At 66.6% G+C, this 21,474-nt stretch overlaps 2 protein-coding genes across 7 annotated transcripts; one reads left to right on the forward strand and one right to left on the reverse strand.

Annotated features, from left to right (window-relative positions):
- Positions 1 to 758: 758 nt before the first annotated feature.
- On the forward strand, positions 759 to 3,518 carry MRPS24 (mitochondrial ribosomal protein S24). Its single transcript, XM_041720613.2, has 4 exons — positions 759 to 855; positions 1,032 to 1,100; positions 1,833 to 1,944; positions 2,771 to 3,518. The coding sequence occupies exons 1-4, from the start codon at positions 829 to 831 to the stop codon at positions 3,052 to 3,054; spliced, it is 492 nt and encodes a 163-aa protein (XP_041576547.2). The 5' UTR covers positions 759 to 828; the 3' UTR covers positions 3,055 to 3,518.
- On the reverse strand, positions 2,774 to 21,379 carry NPC1L1 (NPC1 like intracellular cholesterol transporter 1). 6 transcript variants are annotated; one of them, XM_072917683.1, is made up of 19 exons: positions 21,252 to 21,379; positions 19,164 to 20,671; positions 18,289 to 18,389; positions 17,480 to 17,649; positions 16,536 to 16,664; positions 15,796 to 15,978; positions 15,069 to 15,186; positions 14,468 to 14,595; positions 13,832 to 13,969; positions 12,887 to 12,976; positions 11,561 to 11,751; positions 11,352 to 11,479; positions 10,418 to 10,538; positions 9,941 to 9,996; positions 8,012 to 8,162; positions 7,136 to 7,367; positions 6,005 to 6,118; positions 5,184 to 5,346; positions 4,185 to 4,552 (listed from the first exon to the last, which is right to left on the reverse strand). In XM_072917683.1, exons 1-19 carry the CDS (start codon positions 21,303 to 21,305, stop codon positions 4,377 to 4,379), a joined length of 3,951 nt encoding a protein of 1,316 aa, XP_072773784.1. In that variant the 5' UTR covers positions 21,306 to 21,379; the 3' UTR covers positions 4,185 to 4,376. The 6 variants fall into 6 exon arrangements, with proteins under 6 accessions (XP_072773781.1, XP_072773782.1, XP_072773780.1 ...); XM_072917685.1 differs by having other exon boundaries at positions 4,261 to 4,552; positions 15,069 to 15,183; XM_072917680.1 differs by lacking the exon at positions 5,184 to 5,346 and having other exon boundaries at positions 2,774 to 4,552; positions 15,069 to 15,183.
- Positions 21,380 to 21,474: the final 95 nt, after the last annotated feature.

Consider the following 21,474-nt stretch of genomic DNA (forward strand, 5'->3'; position numbering starts at 1 on the left):
CTCCCAGTATGCCCAGTATGCCCAGCACCACTTGGTACTCCCAGTGCTCCCAGTACTCCCAGTGCTCCCAGTGCTCCCAGTACTCCCAGTACTCCCAGTGCTCCCAGTACTCCCAGTGCTCCCAGTGCTCCCAGTGCTCCCAGTACTCCCAGTACTCCCAGTATTCCCAGTGCTCCCAGTGCTCCCAGTGCTCCCAGTACTCCCAGTACTCCCAGTGCTCCCAGTGCTCCCAGTACTCCCAGTGCTCCCAGTGCTCCCAGTGCTCCCAGTACTCCCAGTATTCCCAGTGCTCCCAGTGCTCCCAGTATTCCCAGAGCTCCCAGTGCTCCCAGTGCTCCCAGTGCTCCCAGTACTCCCAGTATTCCCAGTACTCCCAGTGCTCCCAGTACTCCCAGTATTCCCAGAGCTCCCAGTACTCCCAGTATTCCCAGAGCTCCCAGTACTCCCAGAGCTCCCAGTACTCCCAGTGCTCCCAGTACTCCCAGTACTCCCAGTGCTCCCAGTGCTCCCAGTACTCCCAGTATTCCCAGTATTCCCAGAGCTCCCAGTACTCCCAGTACTCCCAGAGCTCCCAGTACTCCCAGTGCTCCCAGTACTCCCAGTACTCCCAGTGCTCCCAGTGCTCCCAGTGCTCCCAGTATTCCCAGTATTCCCAGTGCTCCCAGTACTCCCAGTGCTCCCAGTACTCCCAGTGCTCCCAGTACTCCCAGTACTCCCAGTATTCCCAGTGCTCCCAGTGCTCCCAGTACTCCCAGTGCTCCCAGTATTCCCAGTATTCCCAGTGCCCTCCCGCCGCCAGGGGGCGCTGCCGCCGCGCGCACAGCCAAGATGGCGGCGGCCGCGCGCGGGCTGCGGGTGAGGGGGGATCGGGAATGGGGGAAAAACAGCGGGAAAAGGGGAAAATAGCGGGAAAAGGGGAAAATACCGCGGGACACTGAGCGTGGGGGACAGCGGGGAGGAGGGACAGGGGCTGTGGTGGCCCTGGGGACACGCCGGCTGTCCCCTGCCAGCCTGTCCCTGTCCCCTTGCAGGGCCTGCCCCGGGCCCTCAGTGTCCCCAGCGCCGCCCGGCAGCTCCACTGCAGCGCCGTGTGCCTCAAGGTGAGTGTCCCCGTGTCCCTGTGTCCCTGTGTCCCCTGTCCCCCCTGTCCCCGTGTCCCTGTGTCCTGTGTCCCCTGTGTCCCCTGTCCCCACTGTCCCCACTGTCCCTGTGTCCCCGTGTCCCTGTGTCCCCTGTGTCCCCTGTCCCCACTGTCCCCACTGTCCCTGTGTCCCTGTGTCCCCTGTCCCCACTATCCCCGTGTCCCTTGTCCCCACTGTCCCCGTGTCCCCTGTCCCCACTGTCCCTGTCTCCCCTGTGTCCCCGTGTCCCTTGTCCCCGTGTCCCCTGTCCCCCTGTTCCCACTGTCCCTGTCTCCCCTGTCCCCGTGTCCTGTGTCCCCTGTCTCCACTGTTCCCTGTCCCCAGTGTACCCCACGATGTCCCTAACCCTGCTGTCTCTTGTCCCCACTGTCCCCTGTCCCCGCTGTCCCCACTGTCCCCTGTCCCCAATGTCCCTTGTGTCCACTGTCCCCACTGTCCCTGTCCTGTGTCCCCTGCCCCTGTCCCTGTCCACTGTCCCTGTCCCATGTCCCCTGTCCCTTGTCCCTGTCCCTGTCCCCACTGTCCCTGTCCATGTCCCTGTCCCCGCTGTCCCCACTGTCCCCTGTGCCCTGTCCCCACTGCTGCTACTGTCTCCTGACTGCTGTCCCCAATGTCCCCTGTCCCCAATGTCCCTTGTGACCACTGTCCCCACTGTCCCCTGTCCCTGTCCCACCATCCCTGTCCCCACAGGCACGGGCAGCGCGGGTGCGCGCGGGCAAAGGGGACAAGGCGGTGACCTACGAGCAGGCGCACGCACCCCATCACATCGGGCACCGCAAGGGCTGGCTGTCCCTGCACACCGGTGGGTGACACTGGGGACACTGGGGACACGGGCTGGCTGTCCCTGCACACCGGTGGGTGACACTGGGGACACTGGGGACACGGGCTGGCTGTCCCTGCACACCGCTGGGTGACGCTGGGGACACGGGCTGGCTGTCCCTGCACACCGGTGGGTGACACTGGGGACACTGGGGACACGGGCTGGCTGTCCCTGCACACCGGTGGGTGGCACGGGGGGGACACAGGGCACAGATGGGCACGGGGGTACACAGGGACAGCAGGGACATGGGGCACATGGGCATAGGGGACAAGGGGCATATGGGCATTGGGACAGGGGGAAGATGGACATGGTGGGACAGAGGGGACAGGTGGTGCCACCAGTGCCACCACCACCCTGTCCCCTCAAGGAACCTGTGTGGCCAGGCGGGTGCGGCACAGTGGGATGTGACCCTGTGCCAGCTGTGCCACCCATGTGTCCCCCCAGGGAACCTGTGTGGCCAGGCAGGAATGGCACAGGGGTGGTCACCAGTGCCACCACCCTGTCCCCTCAGGGAACCTGTGTGGCACAGCGGGGCGGGGGGTGACCCAATGCCAGCTGTGCCAGCTGTGCCACCCGTGTGTCTCCTCAGGGAACCTGTGTGGCACAGTGGGGTGGGAGGTGACCCAGTGCCAGCTGTGCCAGCTGTGCCACCCCTCTGTCCCCCCGGGAACCTGCGTGGCGAGGCGGGCGCGGCGCAGCGGGGCAGGAGGTGACCCTGTGCCAGCTGTGCCAGCTCTCTGTCCCCTCAGGGAACCTGTGTGGCGAGGCGGGGTGGAGGTGACCCTGTGCCACCCCTCTGTGCCCCCAGGTAACCTGCGTGGCGAGGCGGGCGCGGCGCAGCGGGCACTGGAGGACGCGTTCCTGCGGCGGTTCCTGGCCGGGACCTTCCCGGGGCTCCTGGCGGACGAGGCGGTGCTGAAGCGCCGCGGGAACCTGCTGGTGGTGTGTGCCCTGCTGGGCCGGGCACTGCCACCCCACAAGCTCTACTTCCTGCTGGGCTACGCCGAGACCCTGCTGGGCACCTTCTACAAGTGCCCCGTGCGCCTGGAGCTGCAGACCGTGCCCGCCCGCGTGCCCTACAAGTACCTCTAGGGCTGGGAATTAACCCAGAAACATCCCACAGGGAATGCCCTATAAACGGCCCTAAAGGTGCTCTGGGTTACCCTCAGTGTGCCCTACAAGTACCTCTAGGGCTGGGAATAAACCTATAAACATCCCACAGGGAATGCCCTATAAACATCCCACAGGGAATGCCCCATAAACGGCCCTAAAGGTGCTCTGGGTTACCCTCGGTGTGCCCTACAAGTACCTCTAGGGCTGGGAATAAACCCATAGATAAATGATCCTAAAGGAATGTCCTATAAACGTCCCTAAAGGTGCTCTGGGGTATCCTCGGTGTGCCCTACAAGTACCTCTAGGGCTGGGAATTAACCTATAAACATCCCACAGGGAATGCCCCATAAACGGCCCTAAAGGTGCTCTGGGTTACCCTCAGTGTGCCCTACAAGTACCTCTAGGGCTGGGAATAAACCCATAAATAAATGATCCTAAAGGAATGGTCTGGGGTATCCCCCCCTGTGCCCTACAAGTGTCTATAGGGCTGGGAATTAACCCAGAAATGGCCCTAAAATAATGCCCCATAAACGGCTCTAAAGGTGCTCTGGGTTACCCTCGGTGTGCCCTACAAGTACCTTTAGGGCTGGCAGTAAACCTAGAAACATCCCACAGGGAATGCCCTATAAACATCCCACATGGAATGCCCCATAAACGGCCCTAAAGGTGCTCTGGGGTACCCTCAGTGTGCCCTACAAGTGTCTATAGGGTTGGGAATTAACCCATAAATAAATGATCCTAAAGGAATGGTCTGGGGTATCCCCCCCTGTGCCCTACAAGTGTCTATAGGGCTGTGAATAAACCTATAAATGGCCCTAAAGGAATGTCCCATAAATGGCTCTAAAGGAATTTCCTATAAACGGCCCTAAAGGAATTCCCTATAAATGGCCCTGAAGTCCTTGTGCCCCCACATGGCCCTGTGCCCCAAATCCTGTCCCCACATGTCCCCGTGTCCCCACATGTCCCTGGCCCCACAGTGTCCCCGTGTCCCACATGGCCCTGTGCCCCAGCTGCTGTCCCATGTCCCCAACCCCGGTGACATTTGGGCCCCACGGCGCAGCACCTCCCCCCCCCCCCCCCCAATCCATCCCAGTCCGACCAGTCCAGGCTGTGACAAAACCAGTTTAAATAGAGGGGGGGGAGGGGCACGGGGGGGACAGGGGGGCTCAGCCCTTCCCGGACATCTTGTCCTTGTCCCTGTCCCTGTCCTTGTCCTTGTCTCTGTCCCTGTCCTTTTATTTGTCCTTGTCCTTGTCCCTGTCCCTGTCCTTGTCCTTGTCCTTGTCCTGGTCCCTGTCCTTTTACTTGTCCTTGTCCTTGTCCTTGTCCCTGTTCTTGTCCCTGTCCCTGTCCTGGTCCTTGTCCTTGTCCTGGTCCTTGTCCTTGTCCCTGAAGTGGGGGTTGTGCAGGCCCAGCGCTGTCCCCTGCACGGTGTCCCCCGGCGTGTCCTCCCCGGCTGGCACCTGCGGCTTGGGCCCTGTGGGGACAGTGGGGATGGTATCACTGTCCCTGTCCCTGTCCCAGAGGTGGCACAGACCCAGTGCCGGTGTCACACTGTCCCTGTTCCCAAGGAGGTGACACTGTCACTGTCCCTGTCCCTGTCATGCCCGCGGTGACACTGTCCCTGTCCCAGAGATGACACAGTGCCACACTGTCCCTGTTGCTGTCCCAAAGGTGACACTGCCACACCGTTCCTGTCCCCGTACCCACAGTGCCCCTGTCCCTAGCCCAGAGGTGACACAGTGCCACACTGTCCCTGTGCCCGTGGTGCCCCTCTCCCTGTGACTGTCCCTGTCCCTATCCCAGAGGTGCCCCTATCCCAGAGGTGACACAGTGCCACACAGTCCCTGTCCCTGTCGCTGTCCCAGAGGTGACACAGTGCCACCCCGTCCCTGTCCCCGTCCCTGTCCCCGCGGTGCCGCAGTGCCACCCCGTCCCTGTCCCTGTCCCCATCTTCGCCCTGCCCCTGTCCCCATCCCCGCGGTGCCACAGTGCCACCCTGTCCCTGTCCCCGTCCCCATCCCCGCGGTGCCGCGGTGCCAGCCCGCCCGGTGCCCGCGCGGTGCCCGCCCGTGCCCGCCCTGTCCCTGTCGCGGTGCCCGCCGTACCCAGGTAGCTGAGCAGCACGGGCAGGAATGCCAGCCCGTGTGCCAGCCCCAGCAGGGTGACGATGAGGTTGAGGCGGAAGAAGAAGATCCGCACCAGGCGCGCCTTGGCGAAGGCCAACACGGCCACCCCCGGCAGGTTGGTCATGGCCACCCCCGCCACCACCTGCGCGACAGCGGGACAGCGGTGACACGCCCGAGGGACAGCGGGGACACCCCCGAGGGACAGAGGGACAGCGGTGACACCGCCCGAGGGACAGCGGTGACACCGCCGAGGGACAGAGGGACAGCGGTGACACCGCCGAGGGACAGCGGGACACCCCCCGAGGGACAGCGGGGACACCGCCGAGGGACAGCGGGACAGCGGGGACAGCGGGGACACCCCCCGAGGGACAGCGGGGACAGCGGGGACAGCAGTGACACCCCCCGAGGGACAGCGGGGACAGCGGTGACACCCCCCGAGGGACAGCGGGGACAGCGGTGACACCCCCCGAGGGACAGCGGGGACACCCCCCGAGGGACAGCGGGGACACCCCCGAGGGACAGCGGGACAGCGGGGACACCCCCCGAGGGACAGCGGGACAGCGGGGACACCCCCCGAGGGACAGCGGGGACACCCCCGAGGGACAGAGGGACACCCCCCGAGGGACAGCGGGGACGCCCCCGAGGGACAGCGGTGACACCCCCCGAGGGACAGCGGGGACGCCCCCGAGGGACAGCAGTGACACCGAGGGACAGCGGAACACCCCCAGGAGGTCCCACGGTGCCACCCCAGCCCCAGGAGGGTTTGGGCTTTGGGGTCCCGCGGTGCCCCCCGTGCCCACCTTGCTGCCCATGGTGACAGTGGCCTCCTTGGCCCGTGCCACCTGCGTGGGCTGGCGGCTGCGGGCGAAGGCGCAGGTGATGTGGGACACGAACTCCACCGAGATGCCAACGGCCTGCGGGGCACCGGGCGGTCACCCGGGCACCGCCGTGCCACCCCCAGAGCCACCCCCGGAGCCGCCCGAGTCACCCTGTGCCACCCGAGCCACCCCCAGAGCCACCCCCGGAGCCACCCGCGTCACCCTGTGCCACCCGAGCCACCCTGTGCCACCCGAGCCACCCCCAGAGCCACCCCCCTGTGCCACCCTGTGTGCCCCAGCTCCTGCTGCCACCTCCTGTGTCCCCAAAGCCGCCCCGTGTCCCACCTCGCGTGCCCAGTGCCACCCCACATGCCCCATGTCCCTGTGCTATATCCTGTGCCCCATGTCCCTGTGCCACCCAGAGTGCCCCGTGTCCCTGTGCCACCTCACATGCCCCGTGTCCCTGTGCCAGCCTGTGTGCCCCACATGCCCCACGTCCCTGTGCCATCTCCTGTGCCCCACGTCCCTGTGCCACCCAGAGTGCCCCACATGCCCCACGTCCCCGTGCCACCCAACCTGCCCCGTGTCCCTGTGCCACCCAGAGTGCCCCGTGTTCCTGTGCCACCCAACATGCCCCACGTGCCCCACATCCCTGTGCCACCACATGTCCCCGTGTCCCCCCACGTCCCTGTGTCCCTGTGCCACCCAGAGTGCCCCACATGCCCCACGTCCCTGTGCCACCCAACATGCCCCATGTCCCTGTGCCAGCCTGTGTGCCCCATGTGCCCCACATCCCCGTGCCACAAACCTGCCCCATGTCCCTGTGCCCCCCAGAATGCTCCACATGCCCCACGTCCCTGTGCCATCCAACCTGCCCTGTGTCCCTGTGCCACCCAACATGCCCCATGTCCCTGTGCCACCCAACATGCCCCGTGTCCCTGTGCCAGCCTGTGTGCCCCACGTGCCCCACATCCCCGTGCCACAAACCTGCCCCATGCCCCCGTGCCACTCAGTGTGCCCCACATCCCTGTGTCCCTGTGCCACCCCGTGTCCCCCCACGCCCCGTGTCCCTGTGCCACCCCGTGTGCCATCCCGTGCCCGCCGTGCCCGCACCGCCACCAGGTTGATGAGCGCCACGGCGTTGTAGGGCACTGCCCAGAGCGCCATGCAGCCCACGGTGCCCAGCAGCACCATGGCGATGGTCAGCAGCGTGGCCAGGCTGGAGCGGGCATCCATGCCCAGCAGCAGGAAGGACACGGCGAAGGTGGGCACCAGGCACAGTGCCAGCGTCACCAGCCCCTCGTACACCACCGTCAGGTACTGCTCGTAGTACACGTACGTCACCCTGCGGGTGGCACATACTGGCACTGTGCTGGCACTGCTGCGGCACTGGGCACCCTGAGATGGGCACCGGCACCCCAAAATGGGCACTGGGCGCTCCAAAATGGGCACCGGGACTCCAAACTGGGCACTGGGCGCTCCAAAATGGGCACCGGGACCCCAAAAGGGGCACTGGGACCCCTGATATGGGCAGTGGGCACCCCGAAATGGGCACTGGGTGCTCCAAAATGGGCACTGGGCACCCCAAAATGGGCACTGGATACAATGGTCTGGGCACTGGGCACCCCCAATTGGGCACTGGGCACCCTGGTGTTGACACCCCTTACCTGGGCACCCCTGAGTTGGGACCCCTCTAAGGGCACCCACTAGTGCCCCCCCAACAGGGGCATCGGGGCATCCCCAGCCCCCCAGAGCTGACTGGGCACCCCTTTGTGACCCCCAAAAGTGGCACCGGGGCACCCCGGGATGGGCATTCTGACCTGGGCACCCCCTTGAGACCCCCAGAAGGGGCATCGGGGCATCCCCAGCCCCCCAGAGCGGGCACCCAGCCCGGGCACCGCTCCCTGGGCACCCCTCAGCGGGCACCCCCGGTGCCCCCAGCGGGTCCCCCCGCGCGCGGCGGTGCCCGCGGGTGGCAGTGCCACTCACGTGTAGGGGAAGACGCGGAAGTCGGGGTCGGTGCCGGGCACGGCGCGCAGGGTGCCCGTGATGCGCTGTGCCAGGGCGCGGGCAGCGCGCAGGGCGGCCGTGTACTCCTGCGACGTGCGCAGCGGCCGCTGGTACGCCATGAAACGCGTGGCTGCGGGCACGGCGGCGGTCACCCTGGGCACCGAGGGCACCGCGGGCACCGCCGGGGCAGTGGGAACTGCTGGGGCACTGGGCAATGCTGGGGCAGTGGGCACCGCCGGGGCAATGGGAACTGCTGGAGCAGTGGTCACTCAGGGGCAGTGGGCACTCAGGGGCAGCGGGCACTCTTGGAGTAGAGGTCACTTTGGGGGCAGTGGGCACTGCCAGGGCAGCGGGCACTCTTGGAGTAGAGGTCACTCAGGGGCAGTGGTCACTCAGGGGCATGGGGCACTTTGGGGGGCAGTGGGCACCCAGGGGCAGTGGGCACCACGGGGACAGTGGTCACCCAGGGGCAGTGGGCACTCAGGGGGAGTGGGCACTCAGGGGCAGTGGGCACTCTTGGAGTAGAGGTCACTTTGGGGCCAGTGGGCATTCCTGGGGCAGTGGTCACTCAGGGGCAGTGGGCACTAAGGGGCAGTGGGCACCCAGGGGCAGTGGTCATTCAGGGGCAGTGGGCACCGCTGGGACGGTGGGCATCGCCAGGGCAGTGGTCACTCAGGGGCAGTGGGCACTGCTGGGGCAGTGGTCACTCAGGGACAGTGGGCACTTTGGGGGCAGTGGTCACTCAGGGGCAGTGGTCACTCAGGGACAGTGGTCACTCAGGGACAGTGGGCACTTTGGGGGCAGTGGTCACCCAGGGGCAGTGGGCACTCAGGGGCAGTGGGCACTTTGGGGGCATTGGTCACTCAGGGGCAGTGGTCACCCAGGGGCAGCGGGCACCACGAGAGCAGTGGGCACTCTTGGAGTAGAGGTCACTTTGGGGGCAGTGGGCACTGCCAGGGCAGTGGTCACTCAGGGGCAGTGGGCACTCAGGGGCAGTGGGCACTCCTGGGGCAGTGGGCACCACAGGGGCACTGGTCACTCAGGGGCAGTGGGCACTTAGGGTCACTCATTGGTCACTCAGGGGTCACTCAGGGGTCACTCAGGGTCACTCAGGGTCACTCAGGGGTCACTCAGGGGTCACTCATTGGTCACTCAGTGGTCACTCATTGGTCACTCAGGGTCACTCAGGGTCACTCATTGGTCACTCAGGGTCACTCATTGGTCACTCAGGGTCACTCAGGGTCACTCAGGGGTCACTCAGGGGTCACTCTTTGGTCACTCAGGGTCACTCATTGGTCACTCATTGGTCACTCATTGGTCACTCAGGGTCACTCAGGGTCACTCATTGGTCACTCATTGGTCACTCAGGGTCACTCATTGGTCACTCAGGGGTCACTCATTGGTCACTCAGGGTCACTCAGGGTCACTCATTGGTCACTCAGCGGTCACTCAGGGTCACTCAGGGTCACTCATTGGTCACTCATTGGTCACTCATTGGTCACTCAGGGTCACTCAGGGGTCACTCAGGGTCACTCAGGGTCACTCATTGGTCACTCAGGGTCACTCAGGGTCACTCATTGGTCACTCATTGGTCACTCAGGGTCACTCATTGGTCACTCAGGGTCACTCAGGGTCACTCATTGGTCACTCAGGGTCACTCAGGGTCACTCATTGGTCACTCATTGGTCACTCAGGGGTCACTCATTGGTCACTCAGGGTCACTCAGCGGTCACTCAGGGGTCACTCAGGGTCACTATGGGATCACTCATTGGTCACTCAGTGGTCACTCATTGGTCACTCATTGGTCACTCAGGGGTCACTCAGGGTCACTATGGGATCACTCATTGGTCACTCATTGGTCACTCATTGGTCACTCAGGGTCACTCAGGGTCACTCAAGGTCACTCACCCAGGATGGTGCCGTTGCTGTCCATGCTCACGGCCGTGTCGTAGGCGCCCAGGCCACTGCGGGGACAGCGGGGACGGTCAGGGGACACCCAAGGGACACCTGGGGACACCCAAAGGACACCTGGGGACACTGAGGGCACATCCCGGCAGTGCCCACACTGCTGTTCATGTCCCTGGGTGTCACCACCCTGGTGGGTGCCACCAACCCCTGGGTGTCACCACAGGTGCCACCTCCTCCTGGGCGTGTCCCAGTGGTGGCATGACCTCTGTAAGGTGTCCCCACAGGTGCCACCCACCCCTGGGTGTGCCCTTGGCTGGTCCCACCTTCTCCTCAGCGTCCCCACAAGCACCAACCCCCCGAGATGTCTCCACAGCGGCACCACCTCTGTGTGCCCTCACTCGGGTGGCATTTCCCCCCGTGCCACATCACCCCGGTGCCACCCCGGTGCCACCCCGGTGCCACCCCGGTGCCACTCACCCCTTGGGGCACTGCAGGGTGGGCCGGTCCTGCAGGAACCAGGGCAGGAACCGCTGGAACTCGTCGGGCGTGGGGCGCCGCACGGCCTTCACGCACTGCCCAAAGGCACAGCTGGGGTCACCTGCGGGCACGCGCGGCGTCAGCGCGGCCACCGGGCACCGCCGGGCACCACCGGGCACCTCCGGGCACCGCCGGGCACCGTGGGGCACACGGAGGGCACGTGGTGGCCAGCGGGCAGCAAACGGGCGCACGGTGGTTGTCACAGTTGGTACCCAATGGGCGCCATGGTGGGCGAGCAATGGGCGACCGGTGGATGCTCAATGGGCACCCAATGGGCACCCAATGGTCACTCAGTGGGCACCCAATGGTCACTCAATCAACACCCAATGGTCACTCAGTGGGCACCCAATGGGTGCCCAATGATCAATCAATGGGCACCCAATGGACACCCAATGGTCGATCAATGGGCACCCAGTGGTCATTCAATGGACACCCAAAGGACAACCAATGGTCACTCAATTGGCACCCAGTGGGCACCCAATGGGCACCCAATGAGTAGCCAATGAGCACTGTGGTGGGCACACAATGGGCATTCAGTAGGCACCCAATGGCCATGGTGGTGGACACTCAATGTACATCTAAGGACCAAGATGGTGGGCACCCAATGGCCACCCAACAGCCACCATGGTGGTCTCCCAATGGCCACCCAACAGCCACCATGGTGGGCACCCAATGGCCACCCAACAACCACTGTGGTGGGCACCCAATGGCCACCATGGTGGACACCCAATGGCCACCATGGTGGACACTCAATGTACATCTAAGGACCACCATGCTGAGCACCCAAAGGCCACCACGGTGAGCACCCACAGGCCACCACGGTGGGCACCCCGTGGCCACCACAGCAGCCACCATGCCCAGGCCGCGCACTCACTGCTGGTGGAGGGGCAGAAGTCGCCCTTGTGCTCCCCGCTCTGGTGCACGCGGCAGCAGCGCGCCATGGGGTTCAGCCAGTCCAGGAAATCGTCCACCCACGAGGTGGCCGGGATGGCCAGGTAGGACCTGGCACGGGGGACACGGGGCTGGCACCGGGCGGCACGGCCGGGCCGGGCACCGCGGGGGCGGGCACGGGCGGTCACTCACACGTTGGGGAAGCGCGTGGCCAGCTGGATGGTCTGGGTCAGCGAGTCGGCGTCGCAGCCGGCGCTGGAGCAGATGGCGTTGGTGCCGCTCTCCGAGGAGAAGTTGTAGCCACCCGTGGTGACGAAGTAGGTGGGGACACCCACGGCCAGGTACTGGTTCAGCGCCGAGAAGTACGGGAGCAGGTACGAGTCCTGGCACAGCGGGCATCAGCGGTGGCACCCGTGGGGCGCCCCAGAGGGGCCCAGAGGGGTCCAGAGGGGACCCAAAGAGGTTCCAGTGGGTACCCAATGGACAATGGACACCCAATGGTCAATCAATGGGCACCCAGTGTTCATTCAATGGGCACCCAATGGTCATTCAATGGACACCCAATGGTCAATCAATGGACACCCAATGATCAATCAATGGACACCCAATGATCAATCAATGGGCTCCCAATGGACACCCAATGGTCAACCAATGGGCACCCAATGGACACCCAAGGGTTGATCAATGGGCACCCAGTGTTCAATCAATTGGCGCCCAAAGGACAACCAACGGTCAATCAATGGACACCCAATGGTCGATCAATAGGCACCCAATGGTCAATCAATGGGCACCCAATGGTTAATCAATGGACACCCAATGGTCAATCAATGGACACCCAATGATCAATTAATGGGCACCCAATGGACACCCAATGGTTGATCAATGGGCACCCAGTGGTCATTCAATGGACACCCAAAAGACAACCAATGGTCACTCAATTGACACCCAGTGGGCACCCAATGGGCACCCAATGACCACTGTGGTGGGCACGCAATGGGCATTCAGTAGGCACCCAATGGACATGGTGGTGGACGCTCAATGTACACCTAAGGACCACCACGGTGGGGACCCAAGGGCACCCACCCAATGGGCACCCAATGGGCACTCAATGAACACCCAATCATCATTCAATGGGCACCCAATGGTCATTCAATGGGCACCCAATGGGCACCCAATGGTCATTCAATGGGCATTCAATGGATACCCAGTGGTCGATCAATGGGCACCCAATGGGCACCCAGTGGGCATCCAATGGGCACCCAGAGGACACCCAATGGGCACCCAGAGGACACCCAATGGGCATTCAATGGTCATCTAAGGACCACCATGGTGGGCACCCAATGGGTCCCAAGGAGGTCTCAGAGGGTTCCAGAGGGGTCCCAAAGAGATCCCAAAGGGGTCCCACCATCCCTGTGTGTCCCCGTTAGGCCGTGTCACACCCCCATGTCCCCATGTCACCCCCCCCATGGTGTCCCCACTGTCCCCGCTGTCCCCGCGGTGCCCGGGCGCGGTGCCCACCTCGGGCAGTGCCAGCTCTTGGTCCAGCCCCACGGACACGTGGAAGAGCAGGAAGAGGCCGGAGCAGGCCATGAACAGGAACAGCAGCACCTGGGCAGGGGCTGTGCTCGGAGCCAACCCCAAACCCCGAACCCCAAAACCCCAAACCCCAAAACCCAAACCCCAAAACCCCAAAATCCCAAAGCCCAAAACCCCAAACCCCAAAACCCCAAAATCCCAAAGCACAAAACCCCAAACCCCAAAACCCCAAACCCCAAACCCCAAAACCCCAAATCCCCCGGATCCCCGAACCCCCCAGATCCCACACTCCCCAAACCCCCAAAACCCAAACCCACCGAACCCCAAAACCCCAAATCCCAAACTCCCCAAAACCCCAAACCCCAAAATCCCCGGACCCCAAAACCCAAATCCCACGGACCCCAAACCCCCTGAAACCCAAACCTCTGCACCCCAAAATCCCAAACTCCCGAACCCCGAAACCCCAAACTCCAGTGCCCCAATTCCCCAGTGCCCCCCGTGCCCCCTGTTCCCCCTGTGCCCCCCATGCCCACAATGCCCCCAGTGCCCCCCAATGCCCCCCGTGCCCCCAATGCCCCCTATGCCCCCCGTGCCCTCTGTGCCCCCAATTCCCCAATCTCCCAATGCCCCCCATGCCCCCTATGGCCCCCAATGCCCCCAATGCCCCCCATGCCCCTGGTGCCCCCAATGCCCCCCGTACCCCCAGTGCCCCCCATGCCCCCAATCCCTCCAGTACCCCCGGTGCCCCCAATGCCCCCCATGCTCCCCGTGCCCCCAATCCCCCCATGCCCCCCGTGCCCCCAATGCCCCCAGTGCCCCCTGTGTCCCCCAATGCCCCCCATGCCCCCTGTGCCCCCCAATTCCCCAATCCCCAATGCCCCCAATGTCCCCCATGCCCCCATGCCCCCGGTGCCCCCGTGCCCTCACCACGGCGGGCCGCACCAGGGGGTGCAGCAGCACGGGGGTGTAGTAGCGCTCGAGGAGGGGGCGCAGCAGCCCCGTGCCCACCCCGGCCGTGCCCCCCTTGCCCGTCCCGCAGCAGCAGCACAGATCGAAGCGCCCGGCCTGGCAGGGGGGGCACGGGGGTGGGGGTTGGCACGGCCTGGGGACCCTCACCCACCCTGGGGTCCTCTCACCTGCCCCGTGCCCACCCTGGGGTCCCGGTGCCCACCCTGGGAACCCTCACCCACCCCGTGCCCACCCTGGGGACCCTCACCCACCCTGGTGGGTTCATGGGCACCCTGTGTCCACCGTGGGCATCCTCACACCCACCCTGAGGTCCTCTCACCCACCCCGTGCCCACCCTGGGGTCCCTGTGCCCACCCTGGGCAAGGCCTGGGGACCCTCACCCACCCTGGGGACCCTCACCCACCCCGTGCCCACCCTGGGGTCCTCTCACCTGCCCCGTGCCCACCCTGGGCATCCTCACACCCATCCTGGGGATGTCTCACCCACCCCGTGCCCACCCTGAGGTCCCCGTGCCCACCCTGGGGACCTCTCACCCACCCCGTGCCCACCCTGGGGACCCTCCCCGTGCCCGGCCCGCGGTGCCCGCGGTGCCACCTCCTGCCTGCGGCTGTCCAGTGCCACCAGTGCCACGAAGGCCGAGAGCTGCAGTGCCAGGTCCAGTGCCACCGCCAGCGCGGCCGTCAGGGCGAAGGTGCGCACGGCGGGCATGGAGGAGAGGGCACCTGCGGCACCCGGGCACCGGGGTCAGCAGGGACCTCCTGGCACCCCCCGGGCACCCCCCGGGTCAGCAGGGACCCCCTGGCACCCCCTGGGCACCCCCTGGCACCCTCTGGGCACCCTCTGGGCACCCCCTGGGCACACCCCGGGATGCCGGACATGCCCCCCGTGCCCCTCAGTGCCCGCAGTGCCCCCCATGTCTCTGTGCTACCTCCATCATCCGGTGCCCTCTGTGCCCCCTGTCCCCCGTGCCCCCCGATCCCCCGATGCCCCTGATCCCCCCTATGCCCCCCAGTGCCCCCCATGCCCTCCATACCCCCCGTGCCCCCCGATGCCCCCCGTGCCCCCGGTACCCCCCGTGCCCCCCATGCCCCCGATGCCCCCCGTGCCCCCCGTGCCCCCGGTACCCCTCGATGCCCCCCGTGCCCCCCGTGCCCCCCGTGCCCCCGTGCCCCCCGTGCCCGCCGTGCCCGCGCACCCAGCAGGAAGCAGAGGGTCTCGGAGAGGCTGCAGAGCACCATGCTCGGTGCCACCCGTGCCAACACCCGCCCCACCTGCTGCTCCCGCGTCTCGCCCGGTTCCCGCGGCGACTGCTGCTGCCAGGGGGGGGGTCAGGGGCACCGGGGGCACCCCCGGATCGAGGGGGCACCCCCAGACACCCAGGGGCACCCCCGGATCGAGGGGGCACCCAGGGGGCACCCCCAGACACCCAGGGGCACCCCCCAGACACCCAGGGGCACCCCCGGATCGAGGGGGCACGCCCGGGCGCCCTGTGCCCACCCTGTGCCCCCTACGCCCCCCCACGTCCCCCAAGTCCCCCGTGTCGCGGTGCCACCTCCATCCCCCGGTGCCCCCCAGTGCCCTCCGGTACCCCCGGTGCCCCCGGTGCCCCCCAGTGCCCCCCATCCCTCAGTGCCCCTCGGTGCCCCCGGTGCCCCCCGTGCCCTCCGGTTCCCCCGGTTCCCGCGGTTCTCCCGGTGCCCCCCGATGCCCCCAGTCCCCCCCCCCAGTGCCCCCCAGTGCCCCCAGTGCCCCCCATCCCTCAGTGCCCCCTGGTGCCCCCGGTGCCCCCATTGCCCCCCGGTGCCCCCGGTGCCCCATTGCCCCCCGGTGCCCCGGTGCCCCCCATCCCTCAGTGCCCCCCGGTGCCCCATTGCCCCCGGTGCCCCATGGCCCCCCATTGCCCCCCGGTGCCCGGTGCCCACCTGCAGCTCCTGCACGAAGATGAAGATGTTGTCGGCGCCCACGGCCAGCACGAGGAATGGCACCACCTCGATGATGATGAGGGAGGAGGGCACCCCCAGCAGTGCCAACAGCCCCATGGCGGCCAGCACGGCCCCCAGCACCACGGCGATGCCACCCAGTGCCAGCGTCACCTTCGACTCCACCTGCGCCAGCCCGGATTGGCACCCCGGGTCAGCAACCCGGGATTGGCACCCCCGGGTCAGCAACCGGGATTGGCACCCCCCAGAGCCCCGGGATTGGCACCCCCGGGTAAGCACCCCTGGATTGGCACCCCCGGATTGGCACCCCCGGATTGGCACCCCCGGATTGGCACCCCCGAGACCCCCAGACTGGCACCCCCAGGCCAGCACCCCTGGATTGGCACCCCCTCATTGGCACCCCCAGATTGGCACCCCCGAACCCCCCGCATTGGCACCCCCTGATTGGCACCCCCGGGTCAGCAACGCGGGATTGGCACCCCCGGATTGGCACCCCCGGATTGGCACCCCCGGATTGGCAGCCCCGAGACCCCCGGAATTGGCACCCCCAGGCCAGCACCCCCGGATTGGCACCCCCTCATTGGCACCCCCGGATTGGCACCCCCGAACCACCTAGAACCCTCCCCAGACCGACCCCCTGGGACTCACCATGTCCCTGTGCCACCCCCGTGCCCCCCATGCCCCCCATATCCCCGTGCCCCCCGTGCCCGTGCCCGGCTCACCAGCAGCCTGTGCCAGGCGGTGCCCTCGCCCAGTGCCAGGGCGATGTAGAGCAGCACCAGCAGGTAACTGGCAGCGAACAGCGGCACGTCCTGCGCGGCCGTGCGGGCCAGCTCGTCCTCCAGGGAGCGCTGGGCACGGGCAGGGTCAGGGGGCACGGGGGGCACGGGGGACACGGGGGGTATGGGGGTATGGGGGGTATGGGGGTATGGGGGTATGGGGGTATGGGGGTATGGGGGTATGGGGGTATGGGGTATGGGGGTATGGGGGTATGGGGGGCACAGGGGGTATGGGGGGAGCACAGGGGGGTATGGGGGTATGGGGGGCACAGGGGGTATGGGGGGCACGGGGGGTATGGGGGTATGGGGGTATGGGGGGCACGGGGGGTATGGGGGTATGGGGGGCACAGGGGGTATGGGGGGCACGGGGGGTATGGGGGGTATGGGGGTATGGGGGTATGGGGACATTGGGGGGCACGGGGGGCACGGGGGGGACAGGGGGGACACGGGGGACATGGAAGGGGCACGGGGCACAGGGGGCACAGGGGACACGGGGCTCACCCAGGGACACCTCGGGGACAGAGGGGACACGGAGGGGACAGAGGACACAGAGAACACGGGGGGGTCACAGAGGGGACACAGAGGGGACATGGGGCTCACACAGAGACACGGAGGGGACACAGAGGGGACACCTCGGGGACACCTTGGGGACAGAGGGGACACGGAGGGGACACCTCGGGACACTTCGGGGACACGGGGGACAGAGGGGACACCTCGGGGACAGAGAGGGGACACAGAGAACAGGGAGGGGTCACAGAGGGGACACCTCGGGACAGAGGGGACACAGGGGACAGAGGGGACACCTCGGGGACACGGGGGACAGAGGGGACAGAGAGGACAGAGGGGACACCCCGGGACAGAGGGGACACAGGGGACAGAGGGGACACCTCGGCCATGAAGGCCACCCGCAGGTGGCGGTGGCGGCTCTGGAAGTCGCGCAGCACCTCCAGGAAGCGCCGCTCCCAGCTCAGCGCCCACTCCAAGCGCGGGTCCCCCGCCGGGAAATTGTTCAGAGAGTAGGTGACAATGAGAGCGCGCGCCTCCGTGTACTCCGAGCCTGGGGACACACCGGGACAGGGGGACAGGGGGACAGGGGGACAGGGAAGGGACATGGGGACAGGGGGACATGGGGACATGGGGACACCGGGACATGGGGACACCGGGACATGGGGACACGGGGACAGGGGGACATGGGGACAGGGAGGGGACAGCGCGGTGAGAACAGGGGACATATTGGGGACATGATGGGGACGTGGTGAGGACATGGCGGGGACATGGCGGGGACGTGATGGGGATGTGGTGGGGACAGGGTGGGGACATACTGGGGACATGGAGGGGACATGGCGGGGACATAGTGGGGACAGGGTGGGACGTGGTGGGACGTGGTGGGGACATGGTGGGGACAGCACGGTAAAAACACAGGGACATATTGGGGACATGGTGGGGACACTGCAGGGACATGGTGAGGACAGGGTGGTGACATCATGGGGACACCTTGGGGACATTGGAGGGACATCAGGGGCACATGGAGGTGACAGGGAGGTGCCATGGGGGTGACACCGTGGTGCCCACAGTGCCCACACCATGGGGACACGGGGGTGACATGGAGGTGACATCAGGGGGACATGGAGGTGACAGGGAGGTGCCATGGGGGTCACACCGCGGTGCCCACGCGGTGCCCACACAGTGCCCGTACCCGGGTAGCCGCCCAGGGCGATGTAGGGGAACACGGGCCCCCCGTACTCGGCCATGCAGCTCAACTCCAGCGCCGTGATGTCCTTGAACGACAGCGGCGAGCTGCGGGCACGGCACCGCGGGCATCACCGACCGTGCCCACCTGTGCCTGTCTGTGCCCGCCTGTGGATGTCTGTGCCCACCCGGCACCCTGGCTGGCCTGGGGGGCACGGCCTGGCACCCACAGACATGTCCTGGCATCACACAGACACAGCCTGGCATCCCTTGGGACACCCCAACCCCACAAATGGGCACCCCACGGGCACCTAATAATAAACAGAGCCCCGTGGGCATCAGCCATGGGCATCAGCCCCACAGATGGGCACCCCACGGGCACCGTGCCATGTCTGGAACCCCTTGGGCATCACCCCAAACCCAAACCCGGGCACCCCATGGGCACCGTGCCATGTCCAGCACCCCTTGGGCATCACCCCAACCCCACTGGTGGGCACCCCACGGGTACTGTGCCATGTCTGGAACCCCTTGGGCATCACCCCAACCCCACAAATGGGCACCTCATGGGCACCGTGCCATGTCCAGCACCCCTTGGGCATCACCCCAACCCCATAAATGGGCACCCCACGGGCACTGTGCCATGTCCAGCACTCCATGGGCATCACCCCAACCCCACCAGTGGGCACCCCACGGGCACCGTGCCAGGTCTGGAACTCCTTGGGCATCACCCCAACACCACCGGTGGGCACCTCATGGTTACTGTGCCATGTCTGGAACCCCTTGGGCATCACCCAACCCCACCGGTGGGCACCCCACGGGCACTGTGCCATGTCTGGAACCCCTTGGGCATCACCCCAAGGGCACCCAAGCCTTGGCACCCACTTGACGCAGTAGATGAGGTGGTCGTGCCAATCCACGGTGCCCGGCGGTTTGCCATCCTGCTGCCAGGCGCGCAGTGCCAGGCGGCTGCGGTTGTTCTGGAAGTACTGCGTGACGCTGGACACGGCGCAGTCGGCCGTGCCAGGCGTGCCAGGGTTCAGGGGGGCATAGCAGACATCTCGCAGCGTCACGTTCCTGCCCGCGGCCGGTGCCCACGCCGCCGTGCCCGCCAGCTCCTCCTGCAGCTCCAGCAGCGCCCGCAGCACGTCGGGTGCCAACACGCCGCTGAAGTTCTTGGTGCCCAGCAGCACCGAGTGGTACGCGGTGCCAGGGCGGCCGGGCACCGTCACGATCACTTGGTTGGTACGCAGGAAAGGCCCGAAGTGGCGGTCGTGGAACTCCTTCTCCTGCCTGGCACGGCTGCCAGGCGCCGACCACAGCTCCACCGGCTCCGTGGTGAGCCGCAGCCGTGCCAACCCCGCTGCCAACCCGCCGGCCGCCAGCAGTGCCAAGGCCAGCACTGGCACCGGCCGCGCCGCCACCGCCGCGCCCCAGCGGCGGAACGCCCGTTCCATCAGGCGCTGCCAACCTTCGCCCACCCTCCGCCGGTGCCCACCGGGCTGCAGCACGACCTGCCCGGTGCCCCTTCGACACAGCGATGCCAACAGGAATGCCAGGGCCAGGCTGGCAAACAGCAGCGCGCCCAACAGCAGCGCCCCGTCCACGCGGCCAACGCGGAAAGGCGGCGGTGACTCCGAGGGTGGCACCACGGGCGGGCACGACAGGGCACAATCCTGGCACGAACACGCCTCCTGCCCCTCATCGGGCGCTTGGTCGCAGCGCCAGGCTGGCACATCCAGCGGGGCGATGCCCTCGCCGGGCTCTACGCCATCGGGCACCAGCTGGAAGTCGATCTGCAGCGGTGCCAACCCGTTGTTTTTATCGCCCTGGAAGTCCAACCAGCGCTGGGCACTGCAGAGGTGGGCACCGTAGCGGCCGCACATGGTGGAGATGGCATAGCCGCCCGTGGCTGGCAGCCGCACGCCCTGGCACGAGGCGAAGGCGGCCTCGGCGTAGCGGCGGCGGTAGAAGAGTTGGTACTGCAGCACCGGGCGGGCATCGGTGCCCACGCGGGTGCCCACGCGGGTGACGTTGGCAAACAGGCTCTGATCGGGGCTGCAGATGTTGTGGCAGTGGATGTTGGCGAAGTTGCGGGCACACGCCGGGCACCGTGCCAGCACGGCCCCCGACAGCCCCACGCTGAGGCGCAGCGCGTGGAGCTGTGCCAGGCTGCAGCACACCCGGGCGCTGCCGTTCTGCCCCCGTGCCAGCTCCGGGCACACCGAGCGCAGCAGCGCCAGCACAGCGCCCGATGCCAACTGCGCCCGCGTGTTGGACAGGCAGGGCACCTCCGAGGGCACCAGCGACGCGTTCACCTCCGGGTTGTGCCCACACGCGCCGTAGAAGGCGCAGAAACCGCGTTGGCGCACCGGGGTCAGCGATGGTGATGCCTGTGGGCACACGGTGGGCACACGGTGGGCACACGGTGGGCACCGAGGAGGGGTCACCGGCACGGCTGTGCCAACTTTGGCTCCTCCAGACCGGTGGCACCCGGTGGGCAGCGCGGAGGTTTCCTGTGGTCACCTCAGGTGGCACCTGATGGGCACCACCGAAGTGTCCTCCCGCCTGATGCCAGCGCCAATCCCTCCAAATGCCACCCAGAGGGCACCTGATGGGCACTATGGAGGTGTCCCCACATCGCTGCCACCCCCATTCACCTCAAATGCCACCCAAATGCCACCCGATTGGCACCACTCTGGTGCCACCCTGGCTCTGCCACCCCCAAGGGTCCCAAGTGCCACCCAAATGCCACCCAACTGGCACCAAAACGGTGCCCCCCTGGCTCTGCCACCCTCAGCCCTCCAAATGCCACCAGGTGGGCACTGCACCGGTGCCACCCGATGCCCCTCCCGGTGCCCTCCTGGTGCCCTCCCGGTGCCCTCCCGGTGCCACCATCGGTCCCCCTCCCAGTGCCCTCCCGGTGCCCCCCCGGTGCCCCACCCGGTGCCCCCCGGTGCCTCCGTCCCTCACCAGGGCCAGCAGCGCTGCCAGGAGGGCAGCGGGCAGTGCCAGGCCGGGTGCCATCCTGCCGGGGGTGCCCCCGGGCACCGGGAGCGCCTTTAAACCCCCCCCGGGCCGCGGTGCCAGGCGGGGAGGGCACGGCTGGCACCACGGCCGCGGGGCCAATCAGCGCCGGCCGCGGATCGATCATTAACCCATCGATCGATCGATCGGGGGCACCGCCGGTGGCACC

Source organism: Taeniopygia guttata, chromosome 22 (genome assembly GCF_048771995.1).
Source record: "Taeniopygia guttata chromosome 22, bTaeGut7.mat, whole genome shotgun sequence".
Classification (NCBI taxonomy): Eukaryota; Metazoa; Chordata; class Aves; order Passeriformes; family Estrildidae; genus Taeniopygia; species Taeniopygia guttata.